General features: G+C 41.8%; 1 protein-coding gene and 1 gene segment (V, D, J or C); both read right to left on the minus strand.

Moving 5' to 3' along the window:
- The window catches only part of LOC121306486 (lysine-specific demethylase 6B-like), a 665627-nt gene that overhangs the window by 233995 nt on the left and 416561 nt on the right, over positions 1 to 15071 (minus strand). The gene's annotated exons all lie outside the window — the stretch shown is intronic.
- Positions 5619 to 8721, minus strand: LOC121306514. The segment is given in 2 exon segments: positions 5619 to 6351; positions 8613 to 8721. Coding segments are annotated over 2 exon segments (381 nt in total).

Below are 15071 nucleotides of genomic sequence, written 5' to 3' on the forward strand. Positions count from 1 at the left end.
AATTGTCTTGTCTCTGCTGCTGTAGAAGAAAGAAAGAGACTTCATGTAGTTTTTAACTATTCAGCAAAAATGACAACACAGAACATATTCCAAATATCAGACTCTTTCTTTCTTTCTTTCTTTCTTTGCTTCTCTGCTGCGTGTGCTCTTCAGCTGCTATTAATAGAGGCAGCTTGTATGTCATGATATCATTCTAAAGCAGTCGTACTTGGCAGCCAGTGGTATATAAAGAATAAAAGCAGGCTGGAGCTCATCTCTCCTGATAATGCCCTCCTGCAGTCCTTGCTGGGGAATTGTGGACACTCTGAGACACAGGGGCTGACTGGGTCAGGGTTTGCTGAAACGTTACAGGAAATGACACGCCCACACAGCAAATAAATAGCAAATGAACCAGTCATGTGAAGGACGGCCCACTTGCACTAAAGTGTGTGCTGCAGATGGCAGGTGTTTCATAATCACTCCTGTGTGAGTTCTCTGTGATGAGCTGATAGTGCTAGATAGTGAGTTGAAGCAGGTGGTGAGATGACGTGTTCTCATGTAAGCGCAGGGGAGGTTGTGGCTAGGCAGGGTTATTGTAGAGGAGAGAGGTGATCTGCAGCACTGTGTATGCTGGCTGCACAGAAGTACACAGCACTGTCTTCAGCTGTTACACTGGAGATGATTAAAGAACCTGCTTTCTCTGCATCTCCAGTTAAATTGAATCTTTCCTTAAACTTCTCTTCTTGGTTTACAACTTTATAGCTAAGATATCCAATCAGTTCCAAAGCTCCTTTCCTAGTTTGCTGGTACCAGTATATCCGGTCATAGTTGTTATCATCATGCGAGCAGCTGAGTTCAGCAGAGTGTCCAGGACTCTCAAGCAGTGAAGGAGGGGACTGGCGAATATTGATACCACCCGAGAAATCTGTGGACAGAGTTAGAATTAGGAAGTGAAATAAAGAAAAGAAAAAAAAAACAGTAACATTGGTTAGGAAAAAATAATAGCATCAAATGTAATACATTTTTTATGTTTTTATCAAGTAAAAAAATAAATCCTTTGGAGGTTCTTACCTGGGAGACACAGCCGCAATGCCGTGAACACAATAAAAACTCCAGCCATCTTCACGTGCCTGTGCTGGAGAGAGAGGAGCAGCACAGCAGCACTGCCCGGGGCTTCACTGCAAACATACAGGAAGTGACATCACAGCAGATGGGAAGGCACTTGTGTTAAAAGTCAATGTTGCCAGCATGTTGTAACTATGTCAGAATGTCTCTCATCCCCTTGGTAAGCAGGACAAGTGTGCTGATTGATTAATTAATTATCTAGCTATCTATGGCCACATTTTTACTTCAATTAGCTTGTACTAGAAGGACAATGCATCAGCCATAACAGAGACAATAGGATGTGGGGCTACGATGGGCAGTCAGGGAGGCACAGACTCTGCAAAGTGCTTGCAATTTTCTGGAGGGATAATGAACATTCCTCAGTGATTATCACCTCTGATTCATGTGAGTATTGCTGCAGTCACCATGATGGCAGACTGTCCTAGTGTTTCAGGGGCTGGTCAACACTGATACTGGGTCTGTGTACATGGCAGTAATGAAAAACAAACAGCAAATATGAAGGGAAAAAATCACAAAATACAATAAGAATCATTCTGTAGTTGTGTTTTGTGTCACTGTCAGTATGAGTTAGAGATTTGCACAGGGGAGACACAGCAGGAAAGCAGGGAATGCAATTGAAACTCCAGCCACGCTGACGTCTCAGGGCTGGAGAGAGAGGAGCAGCACAGCAGCACTGCCCTGCATTGAGTTTCATGAATATCACAAGACAGGAAATGACAGCAGAGCAGGTGTTGGTGCTGATAAACCACGTTGAAAAAGCCAGGTGTTGAGATGAAGTGTTCTCATGCAAGCTGTAGCTAGGAACACTTATTGTAGAGGAGAGAGGTGATCTGCAGCACTGTGTATGCTGGCTGCACAGAAGTACACAGCACTGTCTTCAGCTGTTACACTGGAGATGGTTAAAAAGCCCTTCTCTGTTGCTTTTCCAGTCATTTTGAATCTTTCTTTAAACCTTTCTTCAGGGTATATTGTGCCATACTCATATCCAATCAGTTCCAAAACTCCTTTCCTGGTTTGCTGGTACCAGTACATGCAGGGATAGCTGCTATCACCGTGATAGCACTGGAGTTCAGCAGAGTGTCCAGGACTCACAAACAGTGAAGGAGGGGACTGGACAATCTTGATACCATTTGAGACATCTGGACAGGGAAAGGATAAAAAACGATTGCAATTACAAATTATTACAAAGAGAGCAACACATACAACAACAAAATCAACTTAAATCGATTGTAGATAATTGTCTCATTATAATATTTCTCAAAAAAACTCCATAGTAGTTTAGTATCAGACTTGTTGCTATCTGGCTTCATATCCTTTGAAGGTTCTTACCTGGGAGACACAGCAGCAATGCAGTGAACACAATAAAAACTCCAGCCATCTTCACGTGCCTGTGCTGGAGAGAGAGGAGCAGCACAGCAGCAGTGTCTGGGGTTTCACTGCAAACATACAGCATGACAAGACAGGAAGTGACATCACAGCAGAAGGAGAAGCTTTCTTTTTTTAGTGCTGCAAAACCATACTAATACAAATAGAAAAACAGATTCCCTATAACAATATATTTTACCTATTTCTGTTACAATGTCGCCCCCTGCAGCTCACTTCCATTACTACAGCACTAGAGCTGGTAGTAGAGAAGGCAGAGTGCTTTTTGCCAGGTGCTGCAGTGGGATTGTATCACTGTGTTTGCTCGCTGAGCAGAAGTACAGGGCACTGTCACCCGGCTCCAGTTTCTTAATCTTTAAAGAGCCCTTGTTTACTGAAGATCTGTTGACTTCATATCTCTTTTCATTGAAGTCCTTTTCAAATTGTGGGTCACTGCCAGACCTAGAGAATGCTAGTAACTGAATCCCTTGTCCTCTCAGCTGACGGTACCAGTACATTTGATTGTAGTCAACACTACCATCGTGCTCACAGAACATCCCTGCAGAACCTCCTGCTCCCTGCAAGAGGACCTGGGGGGTTTGAGAGACTCCAATCCCCTGACTGGGGCCTGCAAAATAAAACAAATAAAAAAATAGTGGAAATATGTGAGATAAACATCAGTGGAAATTATTGGTATTGAAAAGGAAAATCAATCTCGCTTTCAAGATACCAAATTAAGAATAAACCAAGTAGAACCTAAAATGCCTGAACACTTGCTGATTTAATTTGTAGTTTTGTAAATTAAACAATTATTTAAATATAGTCACAGTTCATAGTTAATAATAGGTTTAAATATCAACCCTTTTGTAAATATTACTTGTCAGCATGTTTGTGTAATTGTCTTGTCTCTGCTGCTGTAGAAGAAAGAAAGAAACTTCATGTAGTTTTTAACTATTCAGCAAAAATGACAACACAGAACATATTCCAAATATCAGACTCTTTCTTTCTTTCTTTCTTTCTTTCTTTCTTTCTTTCTTTCTTTCTTTCTTTCTTTCTTTGCTTCTCTGCTGCGTGTGCTCTTCAGCTGCTATTAATAGAGGCAGCTTGTATGTCATGATATCATTCTAAAGCAGTCGTACTTGGCAGCCAGTGGTATATAAAGAATAAAAGCAGGCTGGAGCTCATCTCTCCTGATAATGCCCTCCTGCAGTCCTTGCTGTGGAATTGTGGACACTCTGAGACACAGGGGCTGATTGGGTCAGGGTTTGCTGAAACGTTACAGGAAATGACACGCCCACACAGCAAATAAATAGCAAATGAACCAGTCATGTGAAGGACGGCCCACTTGCACTAAAGTGTGTGCTGCAGATGGCAGGTGTTTCATAATCACTCCTGTGTGAGTTCTCTGTGATGAGCTGATAGTGCTAGACAGTGAATTGAAGCAGGTGGTGAGATGACGTGTTCTCATGTAAGCGCAGGGGAGGTTGTGGCTAGGCAGGGTTATTGTAGAGGAGAGAGGTGATCTGCAGCACTGTGTATGCTGGCTGCACAGAAGTACACAGCACTGTCTTCAGCTGTTACACTGGAGATAGTTAAAGAACCTGCCTTACTCCCATCTCCAGTTAAATTAAATCTTTCCTTAAACTTCTCTTCTGGTTTTACATCTGTAGTGCTAAGATATCCAATCAGATCCAAAGCTCCTTTTCTTGTTTGCTGGTACCAGTACATCTGGTAATAGCTGCTATCATCATGAGAACACTGGAGTTCAGCAGAGTTTCCAGGACTCTTAATCAGTGAAGGAGGGGACTGGCGAACGTTGATTCCATCTGAGAAATCTGGACAAAGACAGAATAAGAAATGTATTGCAATTACAAATAATTCAACAACAGCAAGATTTAAAACAAGAAAATCTGAGTTGTAAAAAAACAATAATAATCATCATATTACAAGTGTTTCTGTTTCTTTCTGTTTGTCTTGAGAGAAATAACTAGATGATGTCAATCTTGTTGCTATCTGGATTCATATTCTTTGGAGATTCTTACCTAGGAGACACAGCAGCAATGCCGTGAACACAATGAAAACTCCAGCCATCTTCACGTGCCTGTGCTGGAGAGAGAGGAGTAGCACAGCAGCACTGCCCGGGGTTTCATAGCAAAGAAACAGCATGACAAGTCAGGAAGTGACATCACAGCAGAAGGGGAGGCAAAAGTGTTAAAGGTCAACTTTGCCAGGATGTTGTAACTGTCGGAATGTCTCTCATCCTCTTGGTAAGTAGGACAAGTGTGCTGATTGATTAATCGATTATCATCTATCTCTGGCCACATGCCTTTAAAAAGAAGTCCACTTGTTCTACAAGATGTCTGGGCAAGGCCAGTCTGTCTGTAGGATCCTAACACCTGTGTGTGCAACCAGGGCAACAATCAAAGTAACGCAGTACTTGTGGTCCCCACGTGTGTGAACCGGGATCCGAGTGTTGAGGAGCAGGGATTATTTTAGAGGATTTGAATCCCACCCCAGTGTATCTGAGTGCGCATCAGGTAGAAGGGTCCTGGAGCGGGACCCTCCTTTAGAGCAGGTAGTGCTCGACTGCCTGTAGGCTCACTTTATTTTGTTAGGTATATTGTTGTGATTACACTGAGTTTGTATATGGGAATTATTCTAAATATTGTAAATCAATCCTGCGTGCCTGTGTGGCGCGTCCATCACAGCCTCCAGTCTCTCTCTCTCATTGTGTCAGCGTGTACCCATCCCCCTTCTACACCTCCTCATTTACCATTTCATCTGGCTTCAGGGTTTCAATAGGAATACACTGTCTTACTCTGGAAAGCTGTCCTTCGTTTTCAATAGCAGGGGTGTAGACCGGGACTAGAATTGGCATAATTGAAATGATTTGCTGAAATATTACAGTATCACGGTTAAGAATATATACCTGGTGACTGTCCCCGAATTTGTTTACTTCAATTAGCTTGTACTAGAAGAACAATGCATCAGCCATAACAGAGACAATAGGATGTGGGGCTATGATGGGCAGTCAGGGAGGCACAGACTCTACAAGGTACTTGCAATGTTCTGGAGGGATACTGAACATTCCTCAGTGATTATCACCTCTGATTCATGTGAGTATCACTGCAGTCACCATGATGGCAGACTGTTCTAGTGTTTCACTCAGTGATGGAGGGGCTGGTCAACACTGATACTGGGTCTGTGTACATAGGCAGTAATGAAAAACAAACAGCAAATATGAAGGAAAATAAATCACAAAATACAATAAGAATCATTCTGTAGTTGTGTTTTGTGTCACTGTCAGTATGAGTTAGAGATTTGCACAGGGGAGACACAGCAGGAAAGCAGGGAATGCAATTGAAACTCCAGCCATGCTGACGTCTCGGGACTGGAGAGAGATGAGCAGCACAGCAGCACTGCCCTGCATTGAGTTTCATGAATATCACAAGACAGGAAATGACAGCAGAGCAGGTGTTGGTGCTGATAAACCACGTTGAAAAAGCCAGGTGTTGAGATGAAGTGTTCTCATGCAAGCTGTAGCTAGGAACACTTATTGTAGAGGAGAGAGGTGATCTGCAGCACTGTGTATGCTGGCTGCACAGAAGTACACAGCACTGTCTTCAGCTGTTACACTGGAGATGGTTAAAAAGCCCTTCTCTGTTGCTTTTCCAGTCATTCTGAATCTTTCTTTAAACTTTTCTTCAGGGTATATTGTGAAATACTCATATCCAATCAGTTCCAAAGCTCCTTTCCTGGTTTGCTGGTACCAGTACATGTAGGGATAGCTGCTATCACCGTGATAGCACTGGAGTTCAGCAGAGTGTCCAGGACTCACAAACAGTGAAGGAGGGGACTGGACAATCTTGATACCATTTGAGACATCTGGACAGGGAAAGGATAAAAAACTATTGCAATTACAAATTATTACAAAGAGAGCAACACATACAACAACAAAATCAACTTAAATCGATTGTAGATAATTGTCTCATTATAATATTTCTCAAAAAAACTCCATAGTAGTTTAGTATCAGACTTGTTGCTATCTGGCTTCATATCCTTTGGAGGTTCTTACCTGGGAGAAACAGCAGCAATGCTGTGAACACAATAAAAACTCCAGCCATCTTCACGTGCCTGTGCTGGAGAGAGAGGAGCAGCACAGCAGCACTGCCCGGGGCTTCACTGCAAACATACAGCATGACAAGACAGGAAGTGACATCACAGCAGAAGGAGAAGCTTTCTTTTTTTAGTGCTGCAAAACCATACTAATACAAATAGAAAAACAGATTCCCTATAACAATATATTTTACCTATTTCTGTTACAATGTCGCCCCCTGCAGCTCACTTCCATTACTACAGCACTAGAGCTGGTAGTAGAGAAGGCAGAGTGCTTTTTGCCAGGTGCTGCAGTGGGATTGTATCACTGTGTTTGCTCGCTGAGCAGAAGTACAGGGCACTGTCACCCGGCTCCAGTTTCTTAATCTTTAAAGAGCCCTTGTTTACTGAAGATCTGTTGACTTCATATCTCTCTTCACTGAAGTCCTTTTCAAATTCTGGATTGCTATAAAACTCTGAGAATACTAGTAACTGAATCCCTTGTCCTCTCAGCTGACGGTACCAGTACATTTGAGTATAGCTGCTGTCCCCATCGTGCTCACAGAACATCCCTGCAGAACCTCCTGCTCCCTGCAAGAGGACCTGGGGGGTTTGAGAGACTCCAATCCCCTGACTGGGGCCTGCAAAATAAAACAAATAAAAAAATAGTGGAAATATGTGAGATAAATATCAGTGGAAATTATTGTTATTGAAAAGGAAAATCAATCTCGCTTTCAAGATACCAAATTAAGAATAAACCAAGTAGAACCTAAAATGCCTGAACACTTGCTGATTTAATTTGTAGTTTTGTAAATTAAACAATTATTTAAATATAGTCACAGTACATAGTTAATAATAGGTTTAAATATCAACTCTTTTGTAAATATTACTCGTCAGCATGTTTGTGTAATTGTCTTGTCTCTGCTGCTGTAGAAGAAAGAAAGAAACTTCATTTAGTTTTTAACTATTTAGCAAAAATGACAACACAGAACATATTCCAAATATCAGACTCTTTCTTTCTTTCTTTCTCTCTTTCTTTCTTTCTTTCTTTCTTTGCTTCTCTGCTTGCTGTGTCCTTTTCAAATTCTCTTGCTATTAATAGAGGCAGCTTGTATGTCATGATATCATTCTAAAGCAGTCGTACTTGGCAGCCAGTGGTATATAAAGAATAAAAGCAGGCTGGAGCTCATCTCTCCTGATAATGCCCTCCTGCAGTCCTTGCTGTGGAATTGTGGACACTCTGAGACACAGGGGCTGATTGGGTCAGGGTTTGCTGAAACGTTACAGGAAATGACACGCCCATACAGCAAATAAATAGCAAATGAACCAGTCATGTGAAGGACGGCCCACTCGCACTAAAGTGTGTGCTGCAGGTGGCAGGTGTTTCATAATCACTCCTGTGTGAGTTCTCTGTGATGAGCTGATAGTGCTAGACAGTGAATTGAAGCAGGTGGTGAGATGACGTGTTCTCATGTAAGCACAGGGGAGGCTGTGGCTAGGCAGGGTTATTGTAGAGGAGAGAGGTGATCTGCAGCACTGTGTATGCTGGCTGCACAGAAGTACACAGCACTGTCTTCAGCTGTTACACTGGAGATAGTTAAAGAACCTGCCTTTCTCCCATCTCCAGTTAAATTAAATCTTTTCTTAAACTTCTCTTCTGGTTTTACATCTTTATTGTAAAGATATCCAATCAGATCCAAAGCTCCTTTCCTAGTTTGCTGGTACCAGTACATCTGGTCATAGTTGTTAATATTATGAGAACACTGGAGTTCAGCAGAGTGTCCAGGACTATCAAACAATGAAGGAGGGGACTGGTGAACCTTCATACCATCTGGAAAATCTGGACAGAGACAAAATAGAAAATGCATTGCAATTACAAGTAATTCAACATCAGTAAGATTTAAAACAAGAAAATCAGATTTGTAAAAAAAAAACAAGAATAATCATCATATTAGAAGTTTTCTCTGTTTCTTTCTATTTGTCTTGAGAGAAATGAATAGAGGATGTCAGTCTTGTAGCTATTGGGCTTCATTGTGTTTGGAGGTTCTTACCTGGGAGACACAGCAGCAATGCTGTGAACACAATAAAAACTCCAGCCATCTTCACGTGCCTGTGCTGGAGAGAGAGGAGCAGCACAGCAGCACTGCCTGGGGTTTCACTGCAAACATACAGGAAGTGACATCACAGCAACAAGGTGAAGCAAATTAATTACTGCATATCTCAGCACATTGCCAAGATGTTGGAACTATTTGCTTTATAATGTTGCCCTCTGCTGGTCAGTTCTTATTACAACATACCAGCAGCACTCAAGGGCTCAAGGGTTAGGTTGGAAAGCCAGGTGGTGAGATGACGTGTTCTTATGTGAGTGCTGGTAAGGTTGTGGCTTGGGAGGGTTTTTGTAGAGGAGAGAGGGGATCTGCAGCACTGTGCTTTGCTGGCTGCACAGTAGTAAATGGCGCTGTCTTCCTTTGTTAGATTAGAGATGGTTAAAGAGCCCCTCATAGCTGCTTGTTTAGTGAAAGTGAATCGTGTTTTAAAACCATCTTCATAGGTTGCTTCTTGTGTCTTGTAAGCAGATCCGATGAGTTTGAAAGCTCCTTCTCCTCTTGATTGCTGATACCAGTACATGTAATTATAGCTGCTATCATCATGACGACACTCAAGCACTGCAGACTGCCCAGGTCTCTCACCCACTGGAGGGGACTGTTCAAAACTGATGCCCTCCGAGGGATCTGTACAGGGAACGCAAAAGAGTTAGGGAAGATGACATAGAAATAAAATAACAGAAATAACAGACCCATTCAAGAGACCTACACAAAACTAGAGGAATGAATTTCAAACTGGATTCACTGAATCAAAACAGACTTTACACAGTATTTAAACAGCTCAGGACTGAAAGCTTTGAACGGGGCTCAATATATCAATTGCATCTATTCAGTGTGTTTCTTCTCTAACAATCTTTCTTTCAGTGTAATACAGGGGATCCTACCTGGGAGACAGAGCAGGAATGCAATTAAGACAATGAATCCTCCAGCCATCGTGTAGCGAGAATACAAACCAGCACGATACTCACAGCACTACATGGGAGTGGAGTTAGACAGGAAATGACAACAGCAGGCAGGGCAAAAGGAAAGGTGTTTATTCTATTGCATGACAAGTGGAACCCACTGCTGCCTTTGATGTGCACTAGGATTCCACACAGATGCTACAATAATCCATGTGTTTATTGACACAGTAAATGGTAAAGATCCCCTGTCATAAAGTGATGCATCTGTTATCACCGTGTAAATGTGAATGAGCTTGTTTACCCTTAAGTGACATCACTATAAATACTGCGGGAGCAGGTCAGCTGTTACTGTGGATTCCAAGACAGCAGAAACGAACTGGCTGATGGGCAGTTTTGTCGGTAGCAGTGGTGTAGTTCACCTTAATGATAATATTGGTTTTAGCTGTGTCTGGCCTGTCATGTTGTATATCTCTTGTTGGTTTACAGTTCTGTATAAAACCACTTAACATGAACTGTGTTATGTCCTTGATATAATATTAAAGCAGCTGTTGAGAAAACCCTTGCTGTAAAAACTACGCTAAAGTTAAACACGAAGAGCAAGTGAGCTGTTTACATGTCTAACTGAATTAATTCCCGTCCTTTTAATTTGATCCCAGCTATGTCTGAAGACAACGCGTGTCGGCCCTGACTTCACTTCGTTTCATCAGTATCCGCCTTCTCCCTTTCAAGTGCCTAATACCCGTATTTTCAGAAGCGTGGTGTTGAATGCTATAAGCAGCTTCACCTGATCTCCTATATGCTGTATTGCCTGAATGAAAGGGATAGATATATAACGTCTCAGCCTGTTTTCAGTCATGGTGATCTGCAATACCTGTTGGTCAGTTTCATTTTATACCTCCGAGTTCATTTTTAATTAATGGGTAATGGATAAATTAGTTGAAGCAGTATTCACTACTAACGACATGACACCCCACTAATGACATTTGAAAAACAATTTTGGGCAAGAGCAGTAAAACATATTATAACCAGCCAGGCACGAAGAATTCTGCTTTATTACAGCAGCTTAGAGTCACTTGTGTACCAGTTCTCTGCGCATGGAGACCACAATTTCACAAAATTTCACTAATAATCTTCAAAAACAGGAGGAGAACTTTACACATGCTAATTTACATATCAACCCCCACCTTTCCCATTCATATGCATGACGTCGGGTGAAAAGCCCGGTTTACTCGAGTAAAATAAACTGAGCGAATGGAAATGCAAAAAAAACATTTTACATGAGATATTTCTCTCAAGCAAATGTCTCGCTCTTAAAAAAGAAAACGCATGGAAACTCCAGCAATGTCTCTGATCCCCTCGGTAAGCAGGACAAGTGTGGAATGTGGTCAGGCGCTGATTGGTTAATTGATTATCATGCTGGCAATGTTCTGGAGGGATAATGAACATTCCTCAGTGACTATCACCTCTGATTCATGTGAGTATCGCTACAGTCACCACGATGGCAGACTGTCCTAGTGTTTCACTCAGTGAAGGAGGGGCTGGTCAACACTGATACTGGGTCTGTGTACATAGGCAGTAATGAAAAACAAACTGCAAATATGAAGGAAAATAAATCACAAAATACAATAAGAATCATTCTGTAGTTGTGTTTTGTGTCACTGTCAGTATGAGTTAGAGATTTGCACAGGGGAGACACAGCAGGAAAGCAGGGAATGCAATTGAAACTCCAGCCATGCTGACGTCTAGGGGCTGGAGAGACAGGAGCAGGACAGCAGCACTGCCCTGCATTGAGTTTCATGAATATCACAAGACAGGAAATGACAGCAGAGCAGGTGGTGGTGCCGATAAACCACGTTGAAAAAGCCAGGTGTTGAGATGAAGTGTTCTCATGCAAGCTGTAGCTAGCAACACTTATTGTAGAGGAGAGAGGTGATCTGCAGCACTGTGTATGCTGGCTGCACAGAAGTACACAGCACTGTCTTCAGCTGTTACACTGGAGATGGTTAAAAAGCCCTTCTCTGTTGCTTTTCCAGTCATTTTGAATCTTTCTTTAAACCTTTCTTCAGGGTATATTGTGACATACTCATATCCAATCAGTTCCAAAGCTCCTTTCCTGGTTTGCTGGTACCAGTACATGCGGTCATAGTTGCTATCACCGTGATAGCACTGGAGTTCAGCAGAGTGTCCAGGACTCACAAACAGTGAAGGAGGGGACTGGACAATCTTGATACCATTTAAATCTGTGGACAGAGACAGGATCAAAAAGGATTGCAATTACAAATTATTACAAAGAGAGCAACACATACAACAACAAAATCAACTTAAATTGATTGTAAATAATTCTCATTATAATATTTCTCAAAAAAAACAAAACATAATAGTGTAGTATCAGACTTGTTGCTATCTGGCTTCATATCCTTTGGAGGTTCTTACCTGGGAGACACAGCAGCAATGCTGTGAACACAATAAAAACTCCAGCCATCTTCACGTGCCTGTGCTGGAGAGAGAGGAGCAGCACAGCAGCACTGCCCGGGGCTTCACTGCAAACATACAGCATGACAAGACAGGAAGTGACATCACAGCAGCAGGAGAAGTTTTTTTTTTAGTGCTGCAAAACCATACTAATACAAACAGAAAAACAGATTCCCTATAACAATATATTTTACCTATTTCTGTTACAATGTCGCCCCCTGCAGCTCACTTCCATTACTACAGCACTAGAGCTGGTAGTAGAGAAGGCAGAGTGCTTTTTGCCAGGTGCTGCAGTGGGATTGTATCACTGTGTTTGCTCACTGAGCAGAAGTACAGGCCACTGTCACCCGGCTCCAGTTTCTTAATCTTTAAAGAGCCCTTGTTTACTGCAGGTCTGTTGAATTCATATCTCTCTTCACTGAAGTCCTTTTCAAATTGTGGGTCACTGCCAAACATAGAGAAGACTAGTAACTGAATCCCTTGTCCTCTCAGCTGACGGTACCAGTACATTTGGGTGTAGGTGCTGTCCCCATCGTGCTCACAGAACATCCCTGCAGAACCTCCTGCTCCCTGCAAGAGGACCTGGGGGGTTTGAGAGACTCCAATCCCCTGACTGGGGCCTGCAACATAAAAATAAAACAGTGGAAATATGTGAGATAAATATCAGTGGAAATGATTGGTATTGAAAAGGAAAATAAATCTCCCTTTCAAGACACCAAATTAAGAATAAACAAACCAAACAGAACCTAAAAACACCTGCTGATTTCATCTGTAGTTTTATAAATGTGACACGTGTTTAAATATAGTCACAGTTCATACTTAATAATAGCTTTAAATATCAACCCTTTTGTAAATATTACTCGTCAGCATGTTTGTGGAATTGTCTTGTCTCTGCTGCTGTAGAAGAAAGAAAGAAACTTCATGTAACTATTCAGCAAAAATGACAACACAGAACATATTCCAAATATCAGACTCTTTCTTTCTTTCTTTCTTTCTTTCTTTCTTTCTTTCCTTCTCTGCTGCGTGTGCTCTTCAGCTGCTATTAATAGAGGCAGCTTGTATGTCATGATATCATTCTAAAGCAGTCGTACTTGGCAGCCAGTGGTATATAAAGAATAAAAGCAGGCTGGAGCTCATCTCTCCTGATAATGCCCTCCTGCAGTCCTTGCTGTGGAATTGTGGACACTCTGAGACACAGGGGCTGATTGGGTCAGGGTTTGCTGAAACGCTACAGGAAATGACACGCCCATACAGCAAATAAATCGCTAATGAACCAGTCATGTGAAGGACGGCCCACAAGACAGGAAATGACAGCAGAGCAGGTGTTGGTGCTGATAAACCACGTTGAAAAAGCCAGGTGTTGAGATGAAGTGTTCTCATGCAAGCTGTAGCTAGGAACAGTTATTGTAGAGGAGAGAGGTGATCTACAGCACTGTGTATGCTGGCTGCACAGAAGTACACAGCACTGTCTTCAGCTGTTAAACTGGAGATGGTTAAAAAGCCCTTCTCTGTTGCTTTTCCAGTCATTCTGAATCTTTCTTTAAACTTTTCTTCAGTGTATATTGTGAAATACTCATATCCAATCAGCTCCAAAGCTCCTTTCCTGGTTTGCTGGTACCAGTACATCTTGTCATAGTTGGTATCACCGTGATAGCACTGGAGTTCAGCAGAGCGTCCAGGACTCTCAAATAGTGAAAGAGGGGACTGGACAATCTTGACACCATTTAAATCTGTGGACAAAGACAGGATCAAAAAGGATTGCAATTACAAATTATCACAAAGAGAGCAACACATACAACAACAAAATCAACTTAAATTGATTGAAAATAATTGTGTCACTATAATATTTCTCAAAAAAAACCCATAGTATTTTAGTATCAGTCTTGTTGCTATCTGGCTTCATATTCTTTGGAGGTTCTTACCTGGGAGACACAGCAGCAATGCTGTGAACACAATGAAAACTCCAGCCATCTTCACGTGCCTGTGCTGGAGAGAGAGGAGCAGCACAGCAGCACTGCCCGGGGCTTCACTGCAAACATACAGGAAGTGACATCACAGGAACACGGTGAAGCAAATGAATGATGAGTTTAAATATCCCTTGGGGGCTTCTGCATAATAATAATAATAATAATAATAATAATAATAATAGTAATAATAATTAATGATGAGATAAATGACATGCATTCAAAACTAATGTCAAATTAATTTTTAAATGTGGATTCATTTTCAATTAGCTACAAAGAACACAATAGAACAACCCTCTGAGACTGGAGGAGCGTGGGAGCGCAGTCCAGCATCACAGAAAACATTGTGCAGTGTTCAGATTCTTTTAAATCTATATGGGCTTAGAGGAAAGAAAAACAATGAAATCTTGAGATTACAGAGGAGGGCTGTCAGCTGACATGAAGAATACTCGTACTGACTCTGGTGAACTGGCATTACAATGAACACAGTCCAAGACATTCAATGGAGTGTCCTGGACGCCAGTACAATGACATGAGATAATGCATATGAAATTCTGGACATCATGTTGCCACCACACTTTGAGTCTGGATAATACTTAATTAGAAACAATAGACTTTTACAATGTAAAGGACTGTAACTGTATGCATTGTGTAAGCAGCTGTACAGTAATTATAGGTGTTAAATAAACCTGACAAATACAAATAGAAAAACAGATTCCCTTCAATACATATTTCTGTTACAATGTCGCCCCCTGCAGCTCACTTCAATTACTACAACAATAGAGCTGGAGGAAGAAAAGGCAGAGTGTTTTTTGCCAGGTGCTGCAGTGGGATTGTATCACTGTGTTTGCTCGCTGAGCAGAAGTATAGGGCACTGTCACCCGGCTCCAGTTTCTTAATCTTTAAAGAGCCCTTGGTTACTGAAGATCTGTTGACTTCATATCTCTCCTCGCTAAAGTCCTGTTCAAATTGTGGGTCACTGCCAAACACAGAGAATACTAGTAACTGAATCCCTTGTCCTCTCAGCTGACGGTACCAGTACATTTGTTTGTAGTCAACACTACCAT

The sequence above is a fragment of the Polyodon spathula genome, chromosome 48 (genome assembly GCF_017654505.1).
Source record: "Polyodon spathula isolate WHYD16114869_AA chromosome 48, ASM1765450v1, whole genome shotgun sequence".
Classification (NCBI taxonomy): domain Eukaryota; kingdom Metazoa; phylum Chordata; class Actinopteri; order Acipenseriformes; family Polyodontidae; genus Polyodon; species Polyodon spathula.